At 45.2% G+C, this 26,099-nt stretch overlaps 2 protein-coding genes across 5 annotated transcripts in view; one reads left to right on the forward strand and one right to left on the reverse strand.

Annotated features, from left to right (window-relative positions):
- The window catches only part of Vps16 (VPS16 core subunit of CORVET and HOPS complexes), a 29,584-nt gene extending 11,780 nt beyond the window's left edge, over positions 1-17,804 (reverse strand). For both annotated transcript variants that reach the window (XM_021645091.2, XM_021645089.2), the window contains exons 1-11: positions 17,668-17,804; positions 2,255-2,343; positions 1,950-2,047; positions 1,730-1,858; positions 1,507-1,651; positions 1,273-1,388; positions 1,052-1,174; positions 889-944; positions 475-564; positions 286-380; positions 65-141 (exon numbers count right to left, since the gene is read on the reverse strand). In XM_021645091.2, the coding sequence (XP_021500766.1) occupies positions 65-141; positions 286-380; positions 475-564; positions 889-944; positions 1,052-1,174; positions 1,273-1,388; positions 1,507-1,651; positions 1,730-1,858; positions 1,950-2,047; positions 2,255-2,343; positions 17,668-17,720 (1,071 nt within the window). In that variant the 5' untranslated portion in view covers positions 17,721-17,804. The remainder of the gene's footprint in view (positions 1-64; positions 142-285; positions 381-474; positions 565-888; positions 945-1,051; positions 1,175-1,272; positions 1,389-1,506; positions 1,652-1,729; positions 1,859-1,949; positions 2,048-2,254; positions 2,344-17,667) is intronic.
- Pced1a (PC-esterase domain containing 1A) lies at positions 17,352-23,134 on the forward strand. 3 transcript variants are annotated; one of them, XM_021645092.2, is made up of 8 exons: positions 17,352-17,622; positions 18,579-18,719; positions 19,222-19,301; positions 19,411-19,649; positions 19,739-19,889; positions 19,978-20,224; positions 22,188-22,454; positions 22,763-23,134. In XM_021645092.2, the coding sequence occupies exons 1-8, from the start codon at positions 17,604-17,606 to the stop codon at positions 23,008-23,010; spliced, it is 1,392 nt and encodes a 463-aa protein (XP_021500767.1). In that variant the 5' UTR covers positions 17,352-17,603; the 3' UTR covers positions 23,011-23,134. The 3 variants fall into 3 exon arrangements, with proteins under 3 accessions (XP_021500767.1, XP_060227839.1, XP_021500768.1); XM_021645093.2 differs by lacking the exon at positions 17,352-17,622 and adding an exon at positions 18,140-18,279; XM_060371856.1 differs by lacking the exon at positions 18,579-18,719 and having other exon boundaries at positions 17,353-17,622.
- The last annotated feature ends 2,965 nt before the right edge of the window (positions 23,135-26,099 follow it).

A 26,099-nucleotide genomic window follows, 5' to 3' on the forward strand; every position in this document is an offset into this window, starting at 1 on the left:
GTCAGGGAAAGAGGAAGGAAGAAAGAAAGCATCCTGGGAGTCTTAGAAGTTGCCTGGAACTTACCTCATATTCCTTTTGGGCTTCCAACAGCAGTGCTCCAGGGGCCATTGAGGCAATTTTGAAGATCTCTTCACTGGCCGCTAGGGGAGAAGTTTTTGAGTAGTCATGGAGAAGCACGAAAATTCCCAGTCCTGCCCCTAATACCCAGATCCTGTTTTGGGCATTTAGCACAGGACAGTATGGCAGTCTGTGGTCAGGAACACCTGCCCTTGTGGGAGCCTCACCTGGGACTTCATGCAGGAATTCATGGGTGCTGCGGGAGAAGATGCGGACCCCATCAAGCTCAGGCACTAAGTAGGAGTCCTCATCTAGCACAAACCTGAGTTTAGTTAAGGCCTCCAAGAACATCCAAAGACAGGGCAACCCCTTTCCCTTCCCTCTCCCGGCCCACAGGGAAAGTGTTCCAAGGATACTGAATGCTTTCAGGTGCATTGCCAACCACCATCAGCCGCTTCTCCCAGGCTACCACCACAGCCCTTTCCTTGCTTCGAGGACGGCTACACCTATGGGCAACATCATATATACATCTGGGATACTTGAGACATCTGGCACACAGCTATGTCTTCCACTCATTGTCTGCATCCCCGCTCCTGAACATACTGTGTCTCCAAACCCATTTCTCTGACTATATACTGACCTATCTGTTTCTCTCTCTCTCTTGACTACCAGTCAAGTGGCCCACAGAGGACAATGGTCCCTTTAAGTGATGGCAGAAAAGAGAATGCCTGAACTTCACTTAGTCCAGGCAGAAGACAGGATGACTCAAGCTATCCCAGGAAACAGGGCTATGTCCTAACGGCACCCTTAAAGAACAGCTCTATCCTCACCAGACCATCTGCTTCGGGGGTGCCCGGATGTTGCAGTTGAATTCACACAGCTTCTCCTGAAATGGTACAGCATGTCATAGCCCTGTCCCAGCACCCTGCTGTTCAACAGTTATCCTGCTGTTGAAAAGCCATGACCCTATCCACAACAGATCCAGAACCACACCTTGAGAGATGCTGTCCCCATCCAGATGTAGCCTGTGTCTGTGAAGAGTGCCAGGTAACGATAGGTGAAGGATACAGCCATCTGTAGGAAGCTGCTCACTCCTGGGGCTAGGCCAGCAGGTGTCTGGGGCAGGGCCAGGGAGGAAACCAGATAAGCTGACTTCTCAATGCCTTCCCAGTGCTTGGTCAGCCCTTCCATTTCATGCCTACTTAGGTTCTTACCACAGTGGAGCAGGTGGCATGATCTAGAAGGTAAAGATCGGGCCCTACAGCCAGAAGAATGTGTGTCACTCGGTCGTGGCACAGTGTAGTCCAACATGAGGGTGCATTTTGCAGACCTGTGATGAGAAAGAGGAAACTTTGGAATGACCAGAGCCCACAGTGTTTGTCTCTGCTGGTCCCAGTCTGGAGAAACATCTGTGCTACTGAAGGGTTCTCTTAAGTATCAGGGCTTACCTGGCACCTCTGGCATCCGACGAAGTTTGAGGTCACCCACATTGGCACTCAGGGTAAAGCGATAGGCACCTGTAAGGATGGCCAGCCCAGAACCAAACTCAGTGTGGAAGATCCGGGCATCCAGGACACGGTTCTGAAGTACCTCCTAATAAAAGGGACCATGGTGAAAAAATCTACCGGTGATAAGGCCCACCTTCCCTCCTCAGGCTCTTGTGGCCCCTACATTGCCCATGCTGAAGTGCCTGCGGAAGTCTCCACGAAGTCCATAAACTAGCACTGCACCATCTTCCTGCACACAGAGCAGTTCCTCCTCAGCTGACCAGCCGAGAGCCACCACAGGTCCACTCTTCCACTGCAGAGGACAGAGGTTCGAGGTTCTTATGGCTTTCCTTGGAATCAGCAAGCCCTGCCCATCACACAGCAGGGACAGGCTCAATGCTCACCAGCAGGCTGGCCAGTGGCATTCCAGAAGCAGAGTAGATCTCCAATATTGGCCGCACACTGGCAGCTTTCTCTTTTCTCCAACAATTCCTCAGTAGAGCTGCAATTAGAAAAGAAACTCCATGCTAGATTCTCAGGCCTCATGTTAGGTAGGTGTCCTGGATCATTTTCCCACACCCACCCCACGAGAATTGAGCCTCATGAGAACCCAAATTAATAACATTCTGGCCAGGTGGATTGGCAGAGCTCAACCTGAAAGCAACACCTGGGGCCCCACAATATGTGGTAGTATGGAGGGGTAGCATACCAATGGGACCCCCATAGGGTGCAGCAGCCACCAAGCAATCCTTGAGTTCCTCCTTCAGGTCCCAGTCCATGCTGTACAGCTCATACTTCCTATCCACAGAGATAAACAGAGATTAGCTTCTGTGATCCTGAATCTAGACAGGATCAGCCCCAGAGGATGCCTGAAGCTACCGTTTATCCTCTGCAGGTAGTGAGGAGAGTCCACTCCTCCACACAAGAGGCAGAAGGGGAAATGACTAGAAACAGACCACATCACATAGGCCTAGAAACGGCAGGTGAGGCAGCACAGGGTACTGGCGAGAAAGGATGTAGCTTTTGAGGCAAGTGTCCAGTATTGGTAGGAGTGGCTGAGATGGACAGGGTATGCACAAGACACTGAGGTGGTGCTATGGTAAGGTGCTGCCTCTGCCTGGAGCACAGTAGGAAAGTGAGATCGTCAGAGGCCTACTTATTGAACAGAAGGCCTATTTCTGATTCTATAGTGAATCGGCTTGTGTTCTTTATGCCTAGGGGACAAGCTAGAGTTAGAGATGAAGGCAGTTTGGAAGCACTGAGCTGACAGTACCTGAAAGAAGGATACCCCAAAATGAGTTCTTCCATGAGACAAGGTTAGTGAGAGTCCTGGCTGATGGTATTCTGGGAATCTTGGCTTGCAGAGAAGACAAAATCACAAGCAGGATAGGGAGACTTCAGCCCTAGGCATGCATATGAATGTGTGCTGCCTGAAAAGACTTGAGGCTTGAAACATGCTATCACTTGGAGGTCGGGGAAAGGGAACAGCAAAAGGGACAGAAAAGTGGATATTATTTTAGAACATCAAAAGAAAACGGAAAGAAAGGGTTTTTTTTTGTGTGTATCTTGGTGGTCTTCTAACTAATGATCGGGAACATGCCCACCACTGCATTTGACAACCCTCTTGGGGCTCTAGTCAAAATAATTTAAGGAAAAAACAGTCTAACTAAATCAAGCATGGTGGCTTATATGTGCAAGCCTAGCACTTAAGAGGCTATGGAGAAGTATTATTTCAAGTTCAACCTGGACAACACTGTTAATTTCCAGACCAAGCATGAACTTCAGAATGACACACTGTCTCAACCTCCTGCTGGCATAAAAACCCTTATATTTTGGAGAAAGAACAAAACTGTTAGTAAGAATTGTGCACCTATCATCTTAAAATCTGAAATGCTTTGTGTTTTTGCTACTCTTGGTTGACTACAATGTGGAAGTAACTAAAAACCCAAATGGCTGGGCACACCTGTGAGGGTTTGTTCTTAATTAAATCATTTGAAGTGGGAAGCCCCACTTCTGTTTGTTTTTGTTCTTTTGAGACAGGGTTTCTCTGTGTAGAGCTCTGGCTGTCCTGGAACTCTCTCTATAGACTAGGCTCTCCTCAAATTGACAAAGATCCAGCTACCACTGCTGGGATGGGAAGACCCACTTCTAATCTGGATTTTTGACGTGGGCCACATCTTCTGCTGGAAGCCTATATAAAGGACATGGGAAAAAGAAGTACTCTCTCTCCCTCTTTACCTGCTTGCTCTTGCTCTCACTAGCACATCCATTCCTTCACTGGCATTACAGCCTACATCTTCGAGATTCCAACATATACCGAAGACCAGCTGAGACATCCATCCTTATGGACTGAGCAACTACTGGATTCTTGGACCTTCTGTTTGTAGGCAGTCATTACGGGATTGCTGGATCCTGTAAGCCATTCTAATAAATCCCTTATATGAAATTAAGGGACTATGCATGGAGATAACCTAAGACCCCTGCACAGATGTAGCCCATGGCAGTTCAGTGTCCAAGTGGGTTTAAATGTATAATGAATATTAAATACTATAACAAATAGATAGTATAACTATACTTACATATTCTATCTTATATTTATCCATGTATCTACCTATCTATGTATATATATGTATGTATGTGTGTATGTATATATACATACATATGTATATATAGATCCATCCATCTATCTACTTATGGATTTATTATGTAAGTTCTTTTCCTCTAGAGAAAACCCTGAGTAATATACTTTGAAATCTGATTTTTCTTAAGTATTGTTTCAGATTTTGAAGTTTCAGATTAGTTGATAAACTGGCTAAGTCTACACAAATAGTCTAACAAAGAACTCTGAAATACAAAATACTTACCTCAGTTTAAATGAGGGGCACTCAGCAAAGCAGTCTACAGGACAGTAAAAGAACTCACAAGGATAATAAACAAACATCAGCCCATTTTCTATGGCAAGAAATGTTCCATTCACAGTTAAGACTCATATAAAATTAAAGGAAAAGAAGGAGAACAAGGGTGGGGAGAAACGGGGGCAGTGAATGAATGAAGGGTGAGAGAATGACTGAAGAATGAAAATAACTGAGCAAGCAATTTTTGTTTTTGTTTTTGATTGTAGAGACAGGTCTTACTGGCCACCCTGGTTTTGCTATGTAGCTCGGGCTAGCCTAGAATTCACAGCTTTTTACTTCTTCACTTGCCAAGTATTGGAATAAAAGCATGCACCCACTAAACCTGGTTTATAAATTTTAACTTTTAAAAGACTGTAGTCATACTGGGCATGGAGGCACATGCCTTTAATCCCAGAACTCAGGAGGCAGAGGAAGAGGCATTTCTGTGAGGCCAGCCTGGTCTACATAGTGAGCTCTAGATTAGCCACGGTTCAAAGACCTTGTCTTAAATAAAATAAATTAATATTAAAAAGTAAACAAAATATTCTAGTTATGACTGCAAAAAAACTTTAAAGACATTTACAAATCATAAAAAATGTTAACTAAATCATACCAAATTTTCCTTAAGAGTATAGAAGACATGAATAAATATTGTAAGAGGAACCACAAATGCACAGTAATTCTGACAAAAAATCCTTCCCAGTATTTTCTTTACAGAACTGCATACACTGAGTCTAAAGATCACAGCTGGAGGAGGACTCTTGCTAAAAAGCTCAATTCCTATCCAGAGAGGCAAAGAGGATGGACATCAGGAGAGAAAAGAGGGAACAAGTCAGGAGCCTGACACAGAGGACCTCTGAGAGGCTCTGCCCTGCAGACTATCAATGCAGATGCTGAGACTTATGGGCAACCTTTGGGCAGAGTGCAGGGAATTTTAGGAAAGAAGTGGGAAAAAGTAAGATCTGGAGGGGACAGGAACTCCACAAGGGGAGCAACAGAACCAAAAAATCTGAGCACAGGGGTCTTTCCTGAGACTGATACTCCAACCAAGGACTATGCATGGAGATAACCTAAGACCCCTGCACAGATGTAGCCCATGGCAGTTCAGTGTCCAAGTGGGTTCCATTGTAATAGGAACAGGGACTGTCTCTGACATGAACTGATTGGCCTGCTCTTTAATTACCTCCCCCTGTGGGGGAAGCAGCATTACCAGGCCACAGAAGAAGACAATGCAGCCACTCCTGATGAGACCTAATTGACTAGGATCAGAAGGAAGGAAAAGAAGACCTCCCCTATCAGTGGACTTGGGGAGGAGCATGCATGCAGAGGGTAGAGGAAGGGAGGGATTGGAACGGGAGGAGGGAGGGAACCACAGGGGGGATACAAAGTGAATAAAGTATAATTAATAAAGAATTTTAAAAAAAGATCATAGCTGGAAAGGGGATTCTTGGAAACAAAATAATGGGAGATAATAAGAACATCTAAAAATATAAGAATATATACACACACACATACATGTGTATATGTATGTATACATACATGTATACATATATGTGTATATATATGTATATATGTGTGTGTGTGTGTATATATATGGTATGCACAAACAAACAAACCCAACTGGACCAGGCTGGGGGATGTAGTTCAGTTGTTACAGAGCTTGCCTAAAATGCATGAAGTCCTGGTCACAATCCTCAACACAGCATAAACATATAAAACATACTATATAAACTAAAATTAATTAAAGCTACTGTTTTGGGATCGGAATGAGAAAAAAGACGAGGGGCTGGAGAGATGGCTCATGGTTGAGAGCACATACTGTTCATGCAGAGAACAGAAATTCCATTCCCAACACCCACATCACGCAGCTCACTACCATCTGTAGCTCTAGCCCCAAGTAACCTTATTCCCTCTCTTGCACTGAGGACACCTGCACTCACACACGCACATAGTCCCCGTCCCTGACACTCTGTAGAAATAATAAAAATAAATCTAAAGAAAAAAGTCAGGTGCGGAGGTACACACTTCAAATTACAATTACTTGAGGGGCTGAGGCAGGCAGATCTCTGAGACTTGAAGGTCAGCCTAGTCTACATAGGGCCAGGCTTTTGTCCCAAAAACAAAAAAAAAACCAACAATAACAACAAATCAACAAAAGAGAACAGCGTTCAGAAAAAGACCTGGGAATTGAGCACATGATAAAGATGCCACTTCAAATTGGTACAAAACATCCTGGACCATGGTATTATGGAGCCACACCGCCATGCCCGGTTTATGCAGCGCTGAGGATTGCTACCAGGACGCCATGCACTTTAGGCAAGCTCTCTAACAACTGAGCTAGAACCCCCAGCCTGGTCCAGTTGGGTTTGTTTGTTTTTTAGACAGGGGTTTGTTTTTTTTCTCTGTGTAACCCTGGATGTCTGGGATTCATTTGAGCTGTCCTGGCTACCTTGAACTCACAGCAATTTGAGTGTAAAGGCATGTCTCCTGAGATTAAAGGCATGTCTCAGCTGTTTATGCTTTGTTTATTTGTTTTGTTTTTATTTTGATTGAGTTTGAGTGTTTATGTGCATGTGTGTGTGCCCACATAGAAGTCATAGGACGACTCTCAGACGTTGGTTCTTCCCCCATCACATGGGTCCCAGGGATTGACCTCAGTTCATCAAGCTTGGTGGCAAGTGCCTGTACCCATTAAGTCACCTTGTTGGTCCCTTGTTTACTTCTCATGGAAGAAAAAAAAATCACTTCATCCAACACCCTTTGACTTAGCCAACACTTTTTAAATGCCCATTAAAACAATGCTGATTAAATAAAACTGTGGTGTGCCCATTGTGGAGAATATTTTGTGGTCACTTATCTGTCAATCCTGACAAAATGACCTCTAAAAACATCTGGTTAAGTAAACAAGCTATAACTTAGCATAAACTATATGATCTTGCCCCTTAATTTATTTACATATTTATTGCTTGATTTAAAAAAAAAGTATGTGTTTGTCTACACATATGTATAGGCATCACATATATCTTTTGGTCTGCCTACAGAGGCTAGAAAAGTGTTGGATCCCCTGGAACTGAGTTGCAAAAAGTTGTTTGGATACTGGGAATCAAACCTGGTCCTCTGGAAGAGCAGCCAGGGCTCTTAACCACTGAGCCACCTCTCCGCCCCCCTTTTGAGCATAGAATCTCCCTACGTAGTCCTGGCTGGCCTGAAGCTATGTAACTGAGGCTAGCCTTGAACTTGAATTCTTCCCACCTCTGCTTTCTAAGTACTGGGATTATGGACAGGGGTTAACTATACCTAGCTGGGTCCATATATAATAAAAAAAAATCCACCTAGCTGGGTCCATATATAATAAAAAAAAATCCACTTTTGATACGTATATTTGTATATATTCACTTGTATGCAAATATATAGAAAAACGCTTTGAGGTTTCCACACAAAGCCGAAAGCAGTTGTTACCTTTGCGGAGGGCGGTGTATGGGAAGATATGAAAAAGAATCATTTATTTTTATTCTATATACTTTGCTGTTATGAGAATATTAGAAACTAAGAACTTGGGGCTGAAGAGATGGCTCAGTGGGTAAGGGCACTTGTTTGGGGTTAGTCTGGTGGATGCTGATTTCTATGCCCCCAAATCTGGTTGCCATCTGGATGACAGCATTGCCACTTTCACTGATCAATGTTGTATAATTTGCTCCCCAATTATCTCTGATTGGTTAATAAATAAAACTGATCGCCCATTAGCAGAGGCAGGAAATAAGGAAGTGGGACTTGCAGCAGGAAGAGATGAACTCTGGGAAAGCGTCAGAGGTGAAAAGATTCACTCCAGACACTGGGCAAGAAGGACACATAAAACTGAGGAGAGGTAACCAACCATGCAGCACACATAGAATAGAATAAATGGTTAATTTAAGATATGAGCCAGTTGAGGAAGGAGCTAAAGCTATGGCCTAGCCATTTATTCATAAAATAATAAAGTCTCAGAGTCATTATTTCAGGAACTGAGGTACAGGGAGGAAAACTTGCAGTTACAAATGCAAAGTTATAGGTACTAGCTGTTCTTGCGGAAGACCTGGGTTCAGTTCCTGGCACCCACATAATGGCTCACACCCGTCTATAACTCCAGTTCTAGGGGATCCAACACCCTCTTTTGGCCTCCCTGGCCATCAGGCATGTACACAGTACACATATATACACGTAGGCAAAACACCCATGCACATACAATAAAAATAAGTCTTTTCTTAAAAAAACAAAAAACTTAGGAGGGACTGGAGAGATGGCTCAGCAGTTAAGAGCATTGTCTGCTTTTCCAGAGGTCCCGGGTTCAATTCCCAGCAACTACATGGTGACTCACAACCATCTATACTGGCATCTGATGCCTTGGAATTTGGTGACTTTGCTCTTAAACAGGGTCTTATCCCATAGCTAAGACTGGTCTAAACTTCCTAACTAGCCTATGCTGGCCTCAAACTCAAGTTGGTCCTCTTGCTTCTAGCTCTTCCATGCTGAGTCACAAGCAGCTTGAAAAAATGTAAATATATATACACACATTTGATATTTTGTTATTAAAGTCACTGAATGAAAATATGAGAAAATATATTCCATTCAGACCTAGCATGCCAGTTTTAAACTGAAGGCCATTCACTGCCCAGTCACATCTACCATAATGACCATTATTCCTTCAAGCCTTTCTTTCAGCAATGTCAGACTTTCTCAGTAGAGGGCACTAGAACACTAGAAGAACACCACACAGGACAAAAACTTGAATGGCTTCTGGTTGCTGCCAGCCATGGGGTCTGAGGGGACCTGGTGGTGGTAGTCTCAGCTCCAGTATTGTGCATACGCCTGAAAAACCCTGCCTAGGTCCTCATCACCTTCTCAGGGCTCTCTGTAGACACTGCACTCCAGGCTTCCTGCTCACTTCAGGCCACCACTTGTCTGTACACCCATGTCTGGCTATGTACACACTCTGCAGACTAGCATGTGTCTAGTAACTAACTCCCTTTACATGCCGTACATCCAGCCTTTGGGTGTATGTCTTGCTCTATGGATGTGTGTTCCACGTCTCCCACCTGTCCCTACATCTCCATTCTTGTATGTTCACATCTTGCTAATTAAACCATGACCTGAAGAACAAGAAGTTTCTATGACAGGTCTAAGGTAATTTCTTATAGCTTTACAGCTGCTTTGCTAAAAATCAACAGAACTTTAATTTTGTGGGGTTTTTAATTACAACAGTTGAGTATAGCAACATGTCATATCTCATGTGGAAGTTAGAGTACTGATCAGGAAACAATGTGATCCTGAAACCTAAATAGGAGTATGTAGCTAGGTCCAGTCCAGATGAAACTGACAATTTTGAAGGTTCTCATCCCAGTAAACATAGCTTGTCTGCCATCTCTCATATCAGCTACCCTCAACCTGAAAACCTATCACAATCTCATCTGCAGGAGATGTCACAGAAGTGTCCCTGTCCAAGGCTGAATGTTTAAAACAGGTCCCCACTATGGCACCATCCTCCAACGTCCAATCTGCACTTAAGTTGGGTTTTGAAGAGGCATTTTGTTCTTATGGGAACAAATAAATACTCTGGGTAGATTTAACTTCCTTGCCTATACTGCATTTGCCAGCACCCAGAATCTCTTGACTCCTAGAATGCTTTATTTGCCATTGCAGCATTCTGCAAAGCACTGCATCTCATCAAAGGCTTACACCACAACACAGTGCTAGGAAGTCAGCTCTAGGCCACAGATCCAATTGGTCTTGCCATATATTCCAGTACCCACAAGAGGCAATTGATCCTGTCACACTATTTGCTGCTGTGATAAACACCTGAGAGAAAGGTGTTTAAAGGAGGAAAAATTTGCCTTGGCTCACAGAATCTGTGATGGTCTGAATGAGGGCGGTTCCTATAGGTTTACATATTTGGTCCCTGTTAGTAGAACTGCTTGGGAACGATTAGGAAGAGTGGCCTTGTTGGATGTGTGTCATTGTTGGTGGGCTTTGAGGTTTCAAGCCCACATCAGAGCCAGTATTGCTCTGCCTCTAACTCGTGGATTCCAATGTTAACCTGTAGCTACTGCCGAGCACCATGACTTGCATGCCTCATAACATGCTTCTCGCCATGATGGTCATAGACTCACCCTCTGAAACTCTAAGTAAGCCTCCAATTATTTTATAAGTTGCCTTAGTCATGGTGTCTCTTTGCAGCAATAAAAAAGTGAGAGACTTAAAGAAAAGGCTTCAGTGCAAGGTCAGGCTTTGGGTGTGAGACAAAAGAGAACATCTTGGTGGCGAGAGCACACGGCAGTAGCTGCTTATGAAAGCCAGGTGGCAGGGAGACTGGATGGGATTGGGGACAATGTACTGTATGCCTCCAGAGAGCTACTTCCTACCGCTAGGCCCCACCTTCCACAGTTCTACTATCTTCCAATACCCTATTCCAATTTTGATTCCATCAATGTATGAAACCACTGATTAGGTCAGAGCCTCCATGATCCTACAAGCCTACCAGCAACCAAGCACCCATGGAGAATATTTCATATCCAAACCATAGCACCTAGTTAACAGATGATAAAGTTACAACACAAACTGGAGTCAAACTACATTAAAAGAGTGTTCTGTCTTATGCTCTGATCAGAGACCATTACAAGGCACAGCTTCCTTCCGGAACATCTGAGACCTGGGTCAAAGGGTAGAGGTGAGAGTGCCTCCTCAAGAGCAGCTTCTCATTCTGGAAACTTGGTCTGTTGAGTTACAGAGCTGTGTCTTCAAGGGGCAAATGCTTCCACCAGGAGATACAACAATGGAGTTACTGAATTGGAAGATAAAGTGTCATCTTGCCACCTTGAGCTGTTCTGTAAACAGGCATACAAAGGAGGCTTAATTTACTAATTAAAGGGGGTAATTCTACTTAAAGGGGAAACTACATTGGCAAGAAGACTGTGCCTAAAATCCAGGGACTCCTCCATGGCATCTCTTTGTGTTTTCATGTTCAATGGTAATGGTCAATGGAAACCTTCAGGAAGCAAACACAGCGGCATGCCTGAGAAATAAAGGCTCGGTCACTCTATTGGGGAAAAAAACAAAGCAAAAGATATTCTGGCTAAGGGCAAGCAAAGTTACAGCTATAGGGGATGTGCAGGTGCATATGAAAGCTGTGGTAGCGACCATGACCTTATGTCTGATGACAAAAATGAGAATGGTGTCACTTTCCACATTTTCTCTACACTTGTTATATGTGTGTGTATATATGGACACACTAGTCTTTTATCTTTCTCTAGTTCACATTTTTACTTATATTTATGCAGGCAATGTGGCTGGCATATGGTGTACAGAAGGCAGGGGACAGGGACATGGCTATACAAAGGATTATTTTTTCAGTGGGTCAAGAGAATGAGTTTGGTCAGACAAAATCTAGGCCTTTCCATGCAATGAACTTCAGTTCTCTGGAAAGCACAAGGTGAAATTATTGGGGGAAGGGTGCAAGAAAACTTTACTTCTCAGTATTTCTGGAGTATTTGTTCACAACTGTTTCATCGTGCATTCTTTTACACATTGAGCCTTCATGGTGAATAGGATAGCTCTGCAAAATAAGATCACAAATGCAGATAAAACTGGGAACGTGGGTCTGTAGTGGTTCCAACCTGTCCACTGCCTAACCTTCACATCAGTGCTCTGCAGCCTTGGCACAGGTACAGAGAGATGGTTCTTTATCAGTCCCGTGTAACACAGGGCAAGAATAAGGTTGTGAGAGAAAAGACAAGGACAAAAGTGAAATGAGCCACCACAGCTGTCCTCCCAGCTAGCCAGGGAGAAAAAAAAAAAACATGAAGAGGGTTCTACATGCTTGAGTGGGTTTCAGAGCTGTCTGAATCCACTACTGGAGAGGTAAGGCAGTTCTGGACATGCACTGGAGTGTGTTGGGATGGGCACGGAGGGACTAAGAGGGATACAATCACTTTAGTACAAGCTGCCGGAGGTGAGAAGCCAGGTGCTTACTTATGTTGCCCTAGAAAGCAGTAAGAGCTGGGGCACTCAAGAGGCCATTGGGTCAAAGCTTCCAAACAATCTTTGAGGAATGTGGTCCAGGGGTCATCAGGAACACATAGCAGGAGAAAAGGAGAAGGTGCCAGGCATAAAGGAAGTAAAGGGCATGCAGAAGGGGGGCGGGGAATAAAGCAACAATGGGTGGATCAATTCCCAAAGCCTTCAAGCTGGATAGTGTTCCTGGGGATAACACATGCTATGCCTCTTTGGTGGGTACAAATGGGCGGCATGGAAGGAAGCCTCTCAGGAAAGCCTAAAAGTACAGCTTCTATGAAGATCACCCCTCAATGTAGAAGGCTAGTTATATCCTTCTCTTCCGTTCTCACATCCCGGAAATGGAAATCTCCTGAGCAGCAATAAACAGATCCTAGATTCCAATCTGGGAAGCTAGCACTTCTTGTAGCCTCCATTTCCAGCGCCTGCAATAATCAAGAAAGAAATCTCCATACTATTCGGATAAACTTGTGAGGAAGCACTGTCCACCATGGTGTGAGAAGAGCCCAGTGTGCAACAGGCTGAACATGGAAGCCCTGGGAGGGAGTAAACCATGTCTAGTATTAGGGAACAATCCAACAATTTGTAGGTCCCTAAAGAGGGTCTACTATCATTTCCAAAATCCCTTGCCTCCAACTAACTCAAAACTAAACACTACTCACGGACTCTTGAGAATTGTGGCTGGTTTGTAAAATGGCGCAGCTCCTGCTGCTGAAGACAGTATGGCAGCTCTAAAAATGCAAACAGAATTGCCAGACAGTCCAGTAAATCTATTTCTGGATATACACTCAGAAGAACTGAAACAGAAACAGAATCTGAAAGAGGGTTTTTGTTCATTCATTTCTTGTGTGTCCTCCCACATAATAAGCATGTACTCTACCAGCCCTTTTAAAGAGATATCTGTACATCTGTGATTATGGAAGCATTGTTCTCCAAAGCCGAGGGTGACAGCAACACTGCTTGCTATCTAACGGTCTAACAGTTTCCTGGCACTGGAATCCAGGGTCCATTTACTGTTGCTGACAAGATTTCTATTTCTGGAACCTAGGTATAGAGAAGAAAAATGTAGCTAGCCTTTCCCATTGAGCGCATAGCCTGTCGTCATGAAAACTGCACCCTTAGGCTTTTCTGAGAGGCTGCCTTCCATTCTGCCCATCTGTACCCCATGTCATTTGCTGACAGAACAAATAAGGAAAATGTATTATGTCTATACAACAAAATCTTTCAGCCTTAAAAAATAGAGAAATTATGCTATAACATTAATCTTGAGGATACTAAGTTAAATAACCCAGTCACAAAAGACAAACAACAGATTTCATTTGCATGAATTACCTAGCATAGTCAAATCCAGAGATAAAAGAGTACTTAATGGGGAGTTGCTATGTAATCGGTAAAGGGTTTCAGTTTTCATGAAAAAAAAAAAATTAAATTAGCTGTACACCACAGTAAACATACTCAACACTACTGAACAGTAATTAAAAAATGGTTAAGATGAAGGGCTGGGAAAGTAGCTCTTTGTCTAACATTCAAGAAGCCCTGGATTCAACCTCTAGAACTAGACAAACTAGGCACAGTGGCACATGCCTATATCCCTAAAATTTGGCAGGTAGAGGCAGAAAGGCCAGAAGGTCATCCTGGGCTACATGAAATCCTGTCTCAAAAAATAAAACCAAGGAGGGCTGGGAAGCCAAATCAGCAGTTAAAAGCAGTGGCTGCTTTGCCAGAGTACCCAGGTTCAATTCCCAGCACCCACAGCTGCTTTCCAAATGTCTGTAAACTCAGTTCCAAAGGCTCCTATTATCTTTTCTGGCTTCAACAGTGCACACATGAGGTGCATAGACATACCTGCAGACAAAACACTCATTAAATAAAAATAGAGATATTTTCTCTAAAAACATGACAAAATGCAAAAAAATAGTTAAGATACGTTTTATTATATATATTTAACAATGTTTAAATAAATACTCATGTTTATTCAAAACACAACTACAATACTAAAACAATCTCCTTCCCTTTTAAGAAGGGTACAGGACTACCCAGTACCAAAAAAAAAAAAAAAAAAAAAAAAGAAAGAAAAAGAGAGAGGCAGGGAGAGAATAGAAAGAAACAAAGGGAAAAGAAACCCTTGTAAGAATAAATAAAGGGGTATAAAAAATATATTACCATTCTTCTTCCTTTCACAAAAGGAATCTATTTTTACCGTGCCTGAAACTCAATGTGTTTAAAACCAAGTTCACAGGACTGGAGAGATGGCTAACTCATTCACTAAAGTGTTTTCTGAAAAAGCGTGAGACCCTGAGTTTGATCCCCAGCACCTGAAATAAAAGCTCAAATTGCAGTTTTAGGATTAAAATAGCTAAATGTCTAGAATCTGGTAAGAGATGGTCACCACTTCCTCTGCTTACCTTTTCAAATTCAGCAAGTTCTTGAGAACACAGATTTCAATGCAAAGACCCCTGCCTGACCGATGGCATTCAGGTGAACTGTCTCCACTTGTTCATCACTCATTCACTTATTAGAATCCTCAGACTCAGCCCTACATGAACACATGAACTAAGCCAAGCATCCGTTCTTAAACATTTTCACACTGGTAAATAAACTAGAAAATGCTCTTACATTTTCCTGTTTAAAAAAAAAAAAATCTGGACCAGAGCTGAGGAGATGACTCAGTGATTAAGAATGCTAGCTGTTCTTCCAAAAGTCCCAGGTTCAAGTCCCAGCACCCACATGGCAGCTCATAACTGTTTGTAATTTAAGTTCCAGGGGATCCTACACCCTTACACAGACATCCATGCAGGCAAAACACCAGTGTATCTAAAGAATGAAATTTTAAAAATTAAAAAAAAAAAAAAGCCAGGTGAGCTCAGCTTTATAAAGGCGATTGCTGCCACCCTGATAACTTGAGTTCTATCCCCAGAACCCTAGCAGGGGAAAGGAGAGAGCCTTTCCTACACATTATCCTCTGACCTTCACACATGTGCTGTGGCATACATACACACACACACACACACACAAAATAAAAAAAAAAAAACTATGTTTTGGCACATAGAGCCTACAACATAACTTCTTTGGCTAGGTTAGGGAGGCTTTTCAAGACAGGTTTTTCTGTGTAGCCCTGGCTATCCTGGAACTCACTTTGTAGCCCAGGCTGGCTTGGAACTCAGAGATCAACCTGCCTCTGTTAGGATTAAAGGCATGAATCACCACTCATAGACCCCAGACTCTGTCCCTCTGCTTCCTCATTAGTAAGTTGGAATGAATCATCATCCTGACTCTATGTGGTGGTGATACTCAAGAAATTATACACAAGTACTTAGCACAGTGTCCAGGATAGAAGAAAGTCATATTTGTTAGCAATTTAGGACATATATATATATCAGGCCCAGCAAGGCTTAACACTTCTAATCATTTCTCTGAGTTAATACAGGTAAACAGAAGTTAGTCACTTTTATGACACACTCAACACACATCTTTTGAAACATTATTTATGTATCCATGAGGAGCTCTGTTGTAATGAGATCATTCTCTTCTATGCTCTGATTTTTAAAGTCTGGGTAGGCAACAGGTGCTTTAAAAATAATAGTTTTTTATTATTTTTTTAGTTTTTTAAGTATGTATTTGTGGACAGAGTCTCACCTTGCTCAAGCTGGCCTTCAACATATGCTTAGTCAAAGGCTGACCTGACAATCCTGGTCCTCCTGCCTCCATCTCCCAAGTGCTGGGGTTATGGGTGTGAGAATATACTCTCCTTACTAGTATTTTCAATGGTGAAATCATCAAGAGTTCCTACTAATTTTCAACTAAGCTTTTCAATTGCTTCATATTGTACATGTGTCTAAGAGGACACATTGAATAAGCAAATGCAACAGATCTCAAAATTACCACAAGGCATCCTTTGTCTAAGAAATGCATCACAGTGTAAATAACAAAATCCCATTTAAAACTTGGCTATGAGAATGGTACATAATTTTACTGTCAGAAGCAAAGTCTTCTACTGAAACAGGACACCAATACAATGTCTTTGTGATCTTCAAGTATCAATAAAAATTCTTTACAATTTTGTTGGGCAACTATTAGGTTTTGTTTGTTATTTTTGTTTTGAGACAGGGTCATACTAGGTAGGCCTGGCTGGCCTGAACTGGCTATGTAGATCAGACTGGCCTGGATCTCAAGAGATTTATCTGCCTCTGCCTCCAGAGTGCTGGAATTAGAGGCATGGGCCACGACAGGCTGGACAACTACTATGTAACAAGCACTGCTGTAAATATGCACAGGAAAGAAAGAGATATCCTTATCCCTCAATTAGCAGAAGCAATCCATACAAAATTGCCCTCATGTGCCACTTTTAAGACACTACAGCTGGACTCTGTGAGACACAAAGGATTCTATTACAGGACCAGGGAGGTCCTAAAAGATGAGCAACATTCTTCAGTGTGATTAAAAAAAAAAAAGTATAAAATAGCAAAGGCATAGAAGGGACTGTAGAGGTGTGATGAGATCCTGCAATTCTATGCAGCTGGAACACGATTTGGGAAGATGGTTGTGGTTAAATTGGAAACCGCTCAGGGAGAGACAAACCGTGGCTGACCGATTAAAGTATGTTCCACAGCACTTTGTACTTTATATCTTACAAAGAAAGAAAGCCAAACAGACGCTAACTACTGTAATAACGTTCTAGTTAGAGAAGACCCACCGCTCAGGGCACTCCAAGTACAGTGAATTGCCACTGCCCAGGGTTCCCCATTAACGGTGTCCCAAGACTAATTGCTTTTTAACCCTTTCTCTCAGCTTTGGTCAGTACTGTCACCCCGCCCGTTGTGGCGATCCCGCCCTCCTGTGAGAGCCCCTGTGGTCTGACTTCAGCAGCAGTTTCCGGAAGGAGACTGGCACTCGCTGTCGCCGCGGGCGGCCTCCCTCAATGTGAGCATCCTTCCGGAGGTCGAAAGACCTCGGTTTGGGGGTGGCTTCTGAGCTTGCCAGAGTTGGAGCAGAGGAAAGACCGGATTGCTGCCCCTAGGCAACCGTGCGTAAAGTGGCAGACGCTCGGGCGACCCGCCGAAGGGGCGGACGCTAACACCCGTACTGACGGGGGCGAGTGCCGCTGGCTCCGCCGGGAGGCTCATGCCAGCAGACAAACACGGTAAGCTGGGCAGTAGGCCAGAAGGTGGGGCGGCTGGCGGCTCACCGGTAAAAGGCAGAGTCCCCGAGTGGATTCCAGTTCGCAGTGTAACAGTCCATGTCTAGTTCAGCTGGTGGCTAGAGGCGCCGAGGAAAACACCCGCCTAGCACCAGCTCCAGGCCGCACTTCCGCTTCCGCCCGGTGGGGTCACGTGGCGAGGCCGCCATCGCGGCCGTCAGCACTGTGGGCAAGCCGTCCTGACCTGTCGTTCTTCCCTTGGCCCTTACTCGGGCTTCGCGTCCTCCTGGGTGGGCCTGCCCCTGATACCTGTCCAGTACGGCGGCCAGCCTCGCTGCCTTTCTGACTCCTCCGGCGTTGGGTGTCGCATGGGGCGGGACATGGGTGACCGGAAGTGGGAGCCATGAGCATCTCCTGGAGCGCAGATGCTGGAGGCGTTGGCTGGACCACCGCTACGCACGCATGGAGAGCGCTGGGCGTCGAGCTGCGCACCGACATCTGACCTGGGCACCTGGGCTCTGTGGGGCAGGGTCTTTGCAGAACCTACCGCCCTCCAGGGGGACGGGAACATGACTCTAGATCGGGAGCCCGCCGCGGGCAAGGCGCGCGGCTCCCGGGCCTTCCCTAAGGGCCTGTGAATCCGTGGAACTCCGAGACTTGGTAACTGGCGCGAGCGGACGTGTGCGCACGCGCGGGGCCGCCGCTGACACGTGGCAGGGAGCAAGGGAGTCGCTGCGCACGCGAAGCACCATAGTGTAGGCCCTCGACCCAAGCGACCCTCCGCCTTCCCTCCGAGTGTGATGAAGGCTGGTGCCGTCATGCTTTTCGCCATGCTGCCCCACTCTCCTCCCTATTACTCAGAGCAGCTAGGGAGGGGCCAGCGCCCATCTGTCATCTTGGAACAGACCGAACTACCTTGAGTCCCTGCCCGCAGTCAGCTTAGTGGCCTCTCCCTGCAGCTTGTGTCAGTGGCAGCATGGTCTTCTGTTTGGAAAGCAAGATGCCTCACCGCCTGCTTCGAAGCACCATGGCCCACTTCCAAGCCTCGGAAGTCCAGCAGCTGCTACACAACAAGTTCGTGGTCATTTTGGGGGACTCCAGTGAGTGACCACTCTAGGGTGGCATTTCACAGTCCTGTATCTGCAGCCTTTTCTTTATGTCTGCACGCCGTATCTCCATTTCAGACTTCTCCATCTCCTGCTCTGTTTTAGAACACTAGACTGTTCTGTTTTGTTTTAATTCCCTACATACCCTGGCATATCATTTGTACACTATTTTAGCCCATGCTGTTAGCATTGTTATCTCTTGTAGCCCTCCATGATTTTCTTAAAAGGAGCTGTGGGTGATGTTGTGTGTTTCTCTGGTGATTGGACCAGCTTCATTTTGCCAGTTGGGCTTGATCGTGGTACATAAGTCAAAGGAGAGGAATATAGCTAGAAAGAACAGAGCTAGGGCTTTGAAACTTCATCTTTTCTTCCCTAAGCCAACCCTCCATTGAGTTGCTGTTGGGCAGCCGAGCCCTGGGAAACAAAGGCCTTCATTTGGGAGGCTCCGGGAGGGGGTGAGGCCTGCCTTAATCTCAGGATCCCTGTCTTCTTGCAGTCCAAAGAGCTGTGTATAAGGACCTGGTGCTTCTGCTCCAGAAAGACACACTGCTCACAGCTTCCCAGTTAAAAGCCAAGGTGAGAGAAGCTTGGCAGCCATGCCAGTGTTGGGTGGGTGCAGACCTTGGCCTGTAAAGGACCACCTACCTGGCATGGATCTGACCATGGGGTGGGGGCGGGTGGGCAGGGGGAGCTGAGCTTTGAACAGGATCAGCTGGTAGCTGGGGGCCAGCTGGGCGAACTGCACAACGGGACACAGTACCGAGAGGTCCGCCAGTTCTGCTCTGGTTCTGGCCACCACCTTGTGCGCTTCTACTTCCTCACCCGTGTTTACTCCGAGTACCTTGAGGACGTCTTGAAGGAGCTGTCATATGGACCTGCCCCTGACCTAGTGATCATCAACTCCTGCCTCTGGGATCTCTCCAGGTTCAGGCGGGGGAAAGGGAAATACTGGTTGGAGGTGGTGGTATGGCGCCATTCCTATACTCTTGCCCACCCTAAGTGTTACCCAACAGATATGGCCGCTGCTCAATGGAGAGCTACAGGGAGAACTTGGAACGAGTGTTTGTACGAATGCACCAGGTTTTGCCAGACTCTTGTCTGCTGGTGTGGAATATGGCAATGCCTTTAGGGGAACGTGTCACTGGGGGTTTCCTCCTGCCAGAGGTGAGTGACTGGGGCCCTACTGGACAAGGGATAGAGTGGCTGGCTGGTAGATAGAAGACCTTCTTAGAGGCTCCACTTTCTCAATTAGCTCCAGCCCCTGGCAGTCTCTCTGCGACAGGATGTGGTTGAGGGGAACTTCTACAGTGCTACACTTGCTGGGAACCACTGTTTCGACGTCCTAGATCTCCACTTTCATTTCCGGCATGCTGTACATCACCGCCATCGAGATGGTGTCCATTGGGACCAGCATGCACACCGCCACCTCTCCTACTTACTTCTGACCCACGTGGCTGATGCTTGGGGTGTGGAGCTACCCAAACATGACCATCTCCCAGGTAAGCCCTACCACAGAGTGGTTGGGGAGTGGTGTAGATAGGTCTTCAGGGTACAAGGCACAAAGAACCAAATGGAACAGAAGTCCTTACAGAAAGCAGGGGATCCCTTGAAGAACACTTGTGGCTCTTGGGTGTTCCTTTCTCACTTCCTAGGAATGGTTCGATCACAGAAGTCATGTGGCTGTTCGCCTTCCATTTCTTCAGTTCAGTGTGATTCCTTCTGTGTACCTAAATGGATGAGCAAGTCCTCTTTGCAAAAGGCAGGGCCGAAAGACCCTAATCAGTATGTATGGGAAGTAGGAAGAAGTACAGAAAAAGGATGGTCTAGGCAGTGCCACAGAGGCAGGAAAGCTCATCAGCTGGAGATGTGAAGGGCACAGTCAGCCAGCAGGTGGTTGAGCAGATACATAATGGAACCTTGAGTGTGTTTGCGAGTCAGCCTCAAGGTGGTAGGGTTAGTAGACAACAGCCCAAGGCCTCGACTCCGCCTTAGGGTCCAGTTCACTGGTTGCAGCCTAGTGCGGTTCTCCACCGGCCCTGTCGCAGTCATTGCTGTAGGTGCTGAGAGTCCCCTCTGTCAGCTTGTTCTGGGACATACTCTAATTGCCTCCCTGCTGAGAGGTGCTCTGCCTCAGATCTTTTGTTTGCTTGATAGTGGCTTATTTCCATATCTACTTCTCCCTTGCTTCAGGTCACTTGAGCTCAGTGCCGACACAGATGTGCTGTACTTTAGTGCCGAGAGTAGTATTTATTGAATTGGAGGCATGAGTCATCTTAGATGCTTTTGCAGCAGTATGGTAACATACAGCTTGTGGGGAACATAGAAAGGCCAGGGATAGAGGCAGACCACTGGAGCTTAGTGGCTAGGTGCTGGAACATTAGGAAGATGAATTGTAGGGGATTATGTACTGGTTCCATTTCCTTTGTTTTGCTCATGAGAGAATTGGTCCTCAGTAAATAAAGAAGTATCTTAAAGGTTGTGGTTCTTCACAGCTTCTGATTCCATGTAAGAACTATGGACACAGCTAAAGAGTCGGCAGAGTGCTTGAAGTTAATGGCATGCATGAAGCCGTGGGTTCATTCTCTAGCATATTCAACCAGGCATAGTGGTGCATGCTTGTAATTTTAGCACTTGAGAAGTGGATGCCAGAGGATCAGAAGTTTAAGCTCATCCTTAGCTACAAAGTGAGTTTAAGGCCAGCCTGGAATATGTGAGTCCTTGTCTCAAGGGGAACAAAGGAAATTAGAGTTGTTAAAAGAAGCACTTGATTTGAAGCAGAAAGATGAGCAAGTGAGTTTCATTAGGGAAGGTCTGTTTGGAGGGTTGTGGAGACGCTTGGAGTCATCAGTGCCCAGCAGAGGTAGAAGTGGAGTGTGAACTAGAAAGGAGAGCGCAGAACAGTGCCCACACTTTAGATTGACAGAGAACAGATTGGTGGGGAAACAAGTAGTTGAGAATGGAGAGGCGCGTTCAGGACAGGGAATATTGTTGATGTGACTTGGAAAGAAGGGGTTTGTTAAGTTTGTCAGGCAGTGCCACATAGTGGGAAAACCACTGAAGGCATGAAGTGTTCACAAGAGACAATACAAGTTGATGAAGGATGAAAATGGGATAGAATATTGCCTGTGATGGTTTTGAAGCAAATGAGGACTAATTGGGAGGGGGAACTGGATCTTTATAATTGACTTATTTATTTATTGACCTATGGGGAAAATTTGGAAAGAAGAAAAAGCTAAAAATACAAGCACTGGATAGGAGCAGGCATGAGGTCAGAACATGGGCAGACATAAGTAGCCAGAAAAAGGGAACACAGCTTATTCTTGGCTTGGAGTGAAGGGGCATGAGGAAGGCTACCAGCCTTACTGTCCAGAAAGATGGAGCAGAACTCTGGAAGTGTGGATAGCCAGCATTTGGGACAACCTAGCTTCCCAGGCCTACTTAACACAGTCATCCCATTCCTAGACCCGTGGACTAAGGACTGGCCAGAGATGGACCATTCATTCCAGGGAAGCCATAAGCAGCCCACAGACTTCAGGGAGAAGCTGGCCCTGCCCCTGCTCCCACCTTTCCATTTGCCTCCCCGCATGTCTTTTCCTTACCCACTTCTTCAGCCCTCGCCACCTCCCTTGTTCCCACCCCTGCCCCAGGATGTCCCCTTTTTCCAAGGCCAGCCCTTTCCACCCTATGAAGTCTTCAAATACAAGGCCATGGAGGACTTCTTGGTGCCAGGTAGGTGCCTAACTTAGGTAGGTGCCTCTATAGTCTCTGCTCGCACCCTTCCCAGCCTCCCTTGCACATTCTGTCGCCTAGCCACCTGTGTTCACATGAATTCAGGAGTTGGGTATGGTCTTTGGGTTTGGTCACAGTAGTTCTCTGAGGTTGGAACAGCATCTGTAAACTCATTAATCTGGTCTGGCGGTAGGGGAAATAGAATTCCTATTTTGCAGATAGGAAATGAAAGCCCAGAGAAGCTTACCCCAAAGGAACAGAGCTATCTGGTCAGAAACTTATTCTGATAATGACTGGTTCTTTTGTAGGATGTGGCCCTGGAATGACCTTTGTGCCTGGTCCCCTGCTACCATCAGTCTCTGGCCCTGTCTCCCATGGTCAACACCGGGGCCCAGTGGTCCACCGGGGCAAGCCACGTTGTGTTCAGAACGGCCCCTACCATGTACCAAGGATCGGGGGTCCATATAGGCAGCGACTCAGACACTCAGACAAACTGATCCACACATATAAACAGGACAGACGGGGGCACGCCCATTCGGGAACATGGCCTGGGTAGGCAGGATCTCAGGTTGGGGCTAGAGGTGCCAGTGGCCCTGGAGGGTCTGCCTCATACCCTAGCTGTTGGGCTGGGTGTTCTTGTCCATTGCTGATGTCAATAAAAGCATGGAAGGACAGAGTGACATTCCTGTGTGAAGGAGTGGGTCTCCCAAACCATGACCTTAAGGGTTGGGGAAGCCGCCTCATGGGCCTTTGTACAAGCTCTTTAGAAACCAATGAAGGCAGTCTTCTAGCACTCTTCCATCTTCACAAGGACATATACACTAAATACAGAGCCCCAGTGGGTTCCTTGTTAGCAGCAGGCCTTCGGGGCTGGGAAAAACAAGGACTGAGTTAAATTGTCAGTATTTTAGATAGGCTTTGAATTTGACTAATTCTTACTTTTCCTCCCAGTTACGTACAGTCATGTATGCTTGGTATTCATCTCTTTCTGGAGGTTAGGAAGACACAACCTTTGCATGCATTCTTGGTACAAAGCAGACATTCAATAAGTTGTTAGAACCTCTGTGAGATAGTCCCACTATTGGCTAATCAGGACAGAACTCAATTTTCATTGTCCCCAAAAACCGGTATTAACACTACCTTGTGCATAGAGCCATGTTTTTCAAAGGACAGGTCCAGTATCAGGTTCTTCACACTCCATTCTAAGATACTACTGAAAGCAGTACAAGCCATGTGTGTGCTTCTGTGTCAGCCTTACTCTGCTTGGGGAAGGGCCTGCTTAAACTACTTACTACAGCACATGTACAGACCAGAGGTCAACTTCTCGGAGTCTGTTCACCCTTATGTGGGATCCGAGGCTTGAACTCCGGTTGTCAGGCTTTCGAGGTGAGCCTCTTTACTCACTGATCTACCTCTGTGACCCAGAGTTCATTTAAGGAAAATAAAACTACTAGTTTTTTATCCCTAGAGAATTTGATGTGATCTAAAAGTTTTCCAAAAGTGGACAGCTGCCTTGTTCTTGTGGAGAATGTATGTATATCAAGTTGAAGTGCATCCAGACATAAAATAGCAAAACTGTATCCTTTCTCATCACAAGAAAATAGACATTCTTAGCCGGGTGTGGTGGTGTACGCCTGTAGCCCCGGTACTCAAGGAAGCAGAGGCAGGCAGATCTCTACGAGATCCACAAAGGCCTGGATATCTGTGAGGTCTACAAAGGGAGTCCAGGACAGCCAAGGCCACACAGAAAAACTGTCTTGGAAAAAAATAAAAAGAACATTCTTTTTAAAAAATTATTTTATTGGTTATGATTGGCATATTTAAAGTGTACAATTTGGTAAGTACATCTGTGAAATCAGGATACCAGGATAACCAAATTATAATTTCCCCCTTTTCCCTGTCTACAGCTTCCTCATATTTTTAGTCCTCAAGCAACCATTGATACTGATAAATAGGATCATTTGATAGGCACTCTTTTTAATCAGGGATTTTTATTCAACCAAAATGAATAGAATTTAAAAATCATTCCAATTTTTAAATTGATGAGTGATACTGTATACTTGTAAAATTTGCGTACCACCCAAAAGCTCTCCTAATCAAAGGACATCACATCCATCTAGACTAGATTAAGCTTTTTCCTGGGAAGTCCTTAGCTTCTGCAAACGAGGGTTCAGAGACAGTGAGTGTGGAATGGCTTTCGTCACCTTTGGCTGGATCTCTTAAAATCAAATATATGTATTTCCGTACTGTATATGTGAGTGCACAGGCACTTGTGTACATGCGTTTGGAGGTCAGAGGTCAGCACTGGTTGTCTTTCTCCGCTGCTTTCTTTCTTGAGACAGGGTCTCTGGCTAAGTTTAAAGCTCACTGATTAGATCACTGGCTTCCCCATCACAGCTTTAAGGATCCTCTTCTCTCTGCCCTCTGCCTTGCACTAGCCCCCAAGCTGGGACTGCAGACGCATTCCGCCATGCCTGGCTTATAATAGGCACTGGAGGCCCAGACTCAAGTGCTTGCATGTAAGAGTCATCTCCCCAGCCTTGTGGAGCTGAGTCAGTATTTTTAAAGAATTGTTTCTAATTTTTACCATTAAGCATTTAGGATTACTGTACATTTTTGATGACTATCCAGTTAAAAACAATTTCTTTCCAGACTATGGATGAAAAATAGCAAAATAGGGACTGGATAGATGGCTCAGTGGTGAAAAGCACTGGCTGCTCTTCAGTGGACATGGGTTCAATTTCCAGTACCCACATAGTGGCTCACAACCATCTATATATTTTTTTTTTCATCTATAACTTCAGTCCCAGGAAATCTGATTCCTCTTCTGGTCTCCAGCACCAGGCACACATATGGTACATAAATATATGTTCAGGCAAAATACCCAAACACATAAAATTTAAAATAAAACCCAAAAACTTCCAGTTAACATACTAATGAAACTGAATGGTCTCCCCCAAAGATCAGAAACTTATCATCCCCTTTCACCATTTCTATTCAGTGTTATCTGGAAGTCCTAGCCACTACAGTAACACAGGGATGTAAATAAAAGTCACTGCAGTTGGACAGCAAGAAGACTTACTGATAGCAAGATTATACATGTACAAAATCTAGTGCAAATGTGTTTTTAAAGGTAATGTGGTATTAAGTGAATTTAACAAGTTAGTTGCTGTGTACACAGGATGGCTTTGTCCCAAAGATATGTTTATTCTGGGTCAGTAAGATGGCTACATAGGTAAAGGTACTTGCCACCAAGCCTGATGCGGAGTTCAGTTTCTGGAACCTTTATGGTTGTATACAAGGGGCATAGTAAGGAACTGCCAGCATGACTGCTTCATGACGTGGATAAGATTTTTTTTTTTTGCAAATATGAGAAAGAGAGCAGAGAGAGGCCTCTGGAAGAGTCCAGAGCAGAGAGAGACTTGACTGGCCATGGCCAGGGTTAGGGAAGGAATAGTGAGAGGGTGAGTAGGAAGGTGAGTAGCTAAGGGAGGGGGTTGGCCAGGATCCAGGATCCTGGTGTTGGGGACTTTGAACTGTGTAAGTACTTGTGTAGAAGCCCCTTGAGGGTGGCTGGAGACTGGGATGGGCCTTGATATGCAGCCACAGCTGTGGGTCAGTGGAGCCATGTGTCCCCTGGCCAGA

The sequence above is a fragment of the Meriones unguiculatus genome, chromosome 18 (genome assembly GCF_030254825.1).
Source record: "Meriones unguiculatus strain TT.TT164.6M chromosome 18, Bangor_MerUng_6.1, whole genome shotgun sequence".
Taxonomy (NCBI): Eukaryota; Metazoa; Chordata; class Mammalia; order Rodentia; family Muridae; genus Meriones; species Meriones unguiculatus.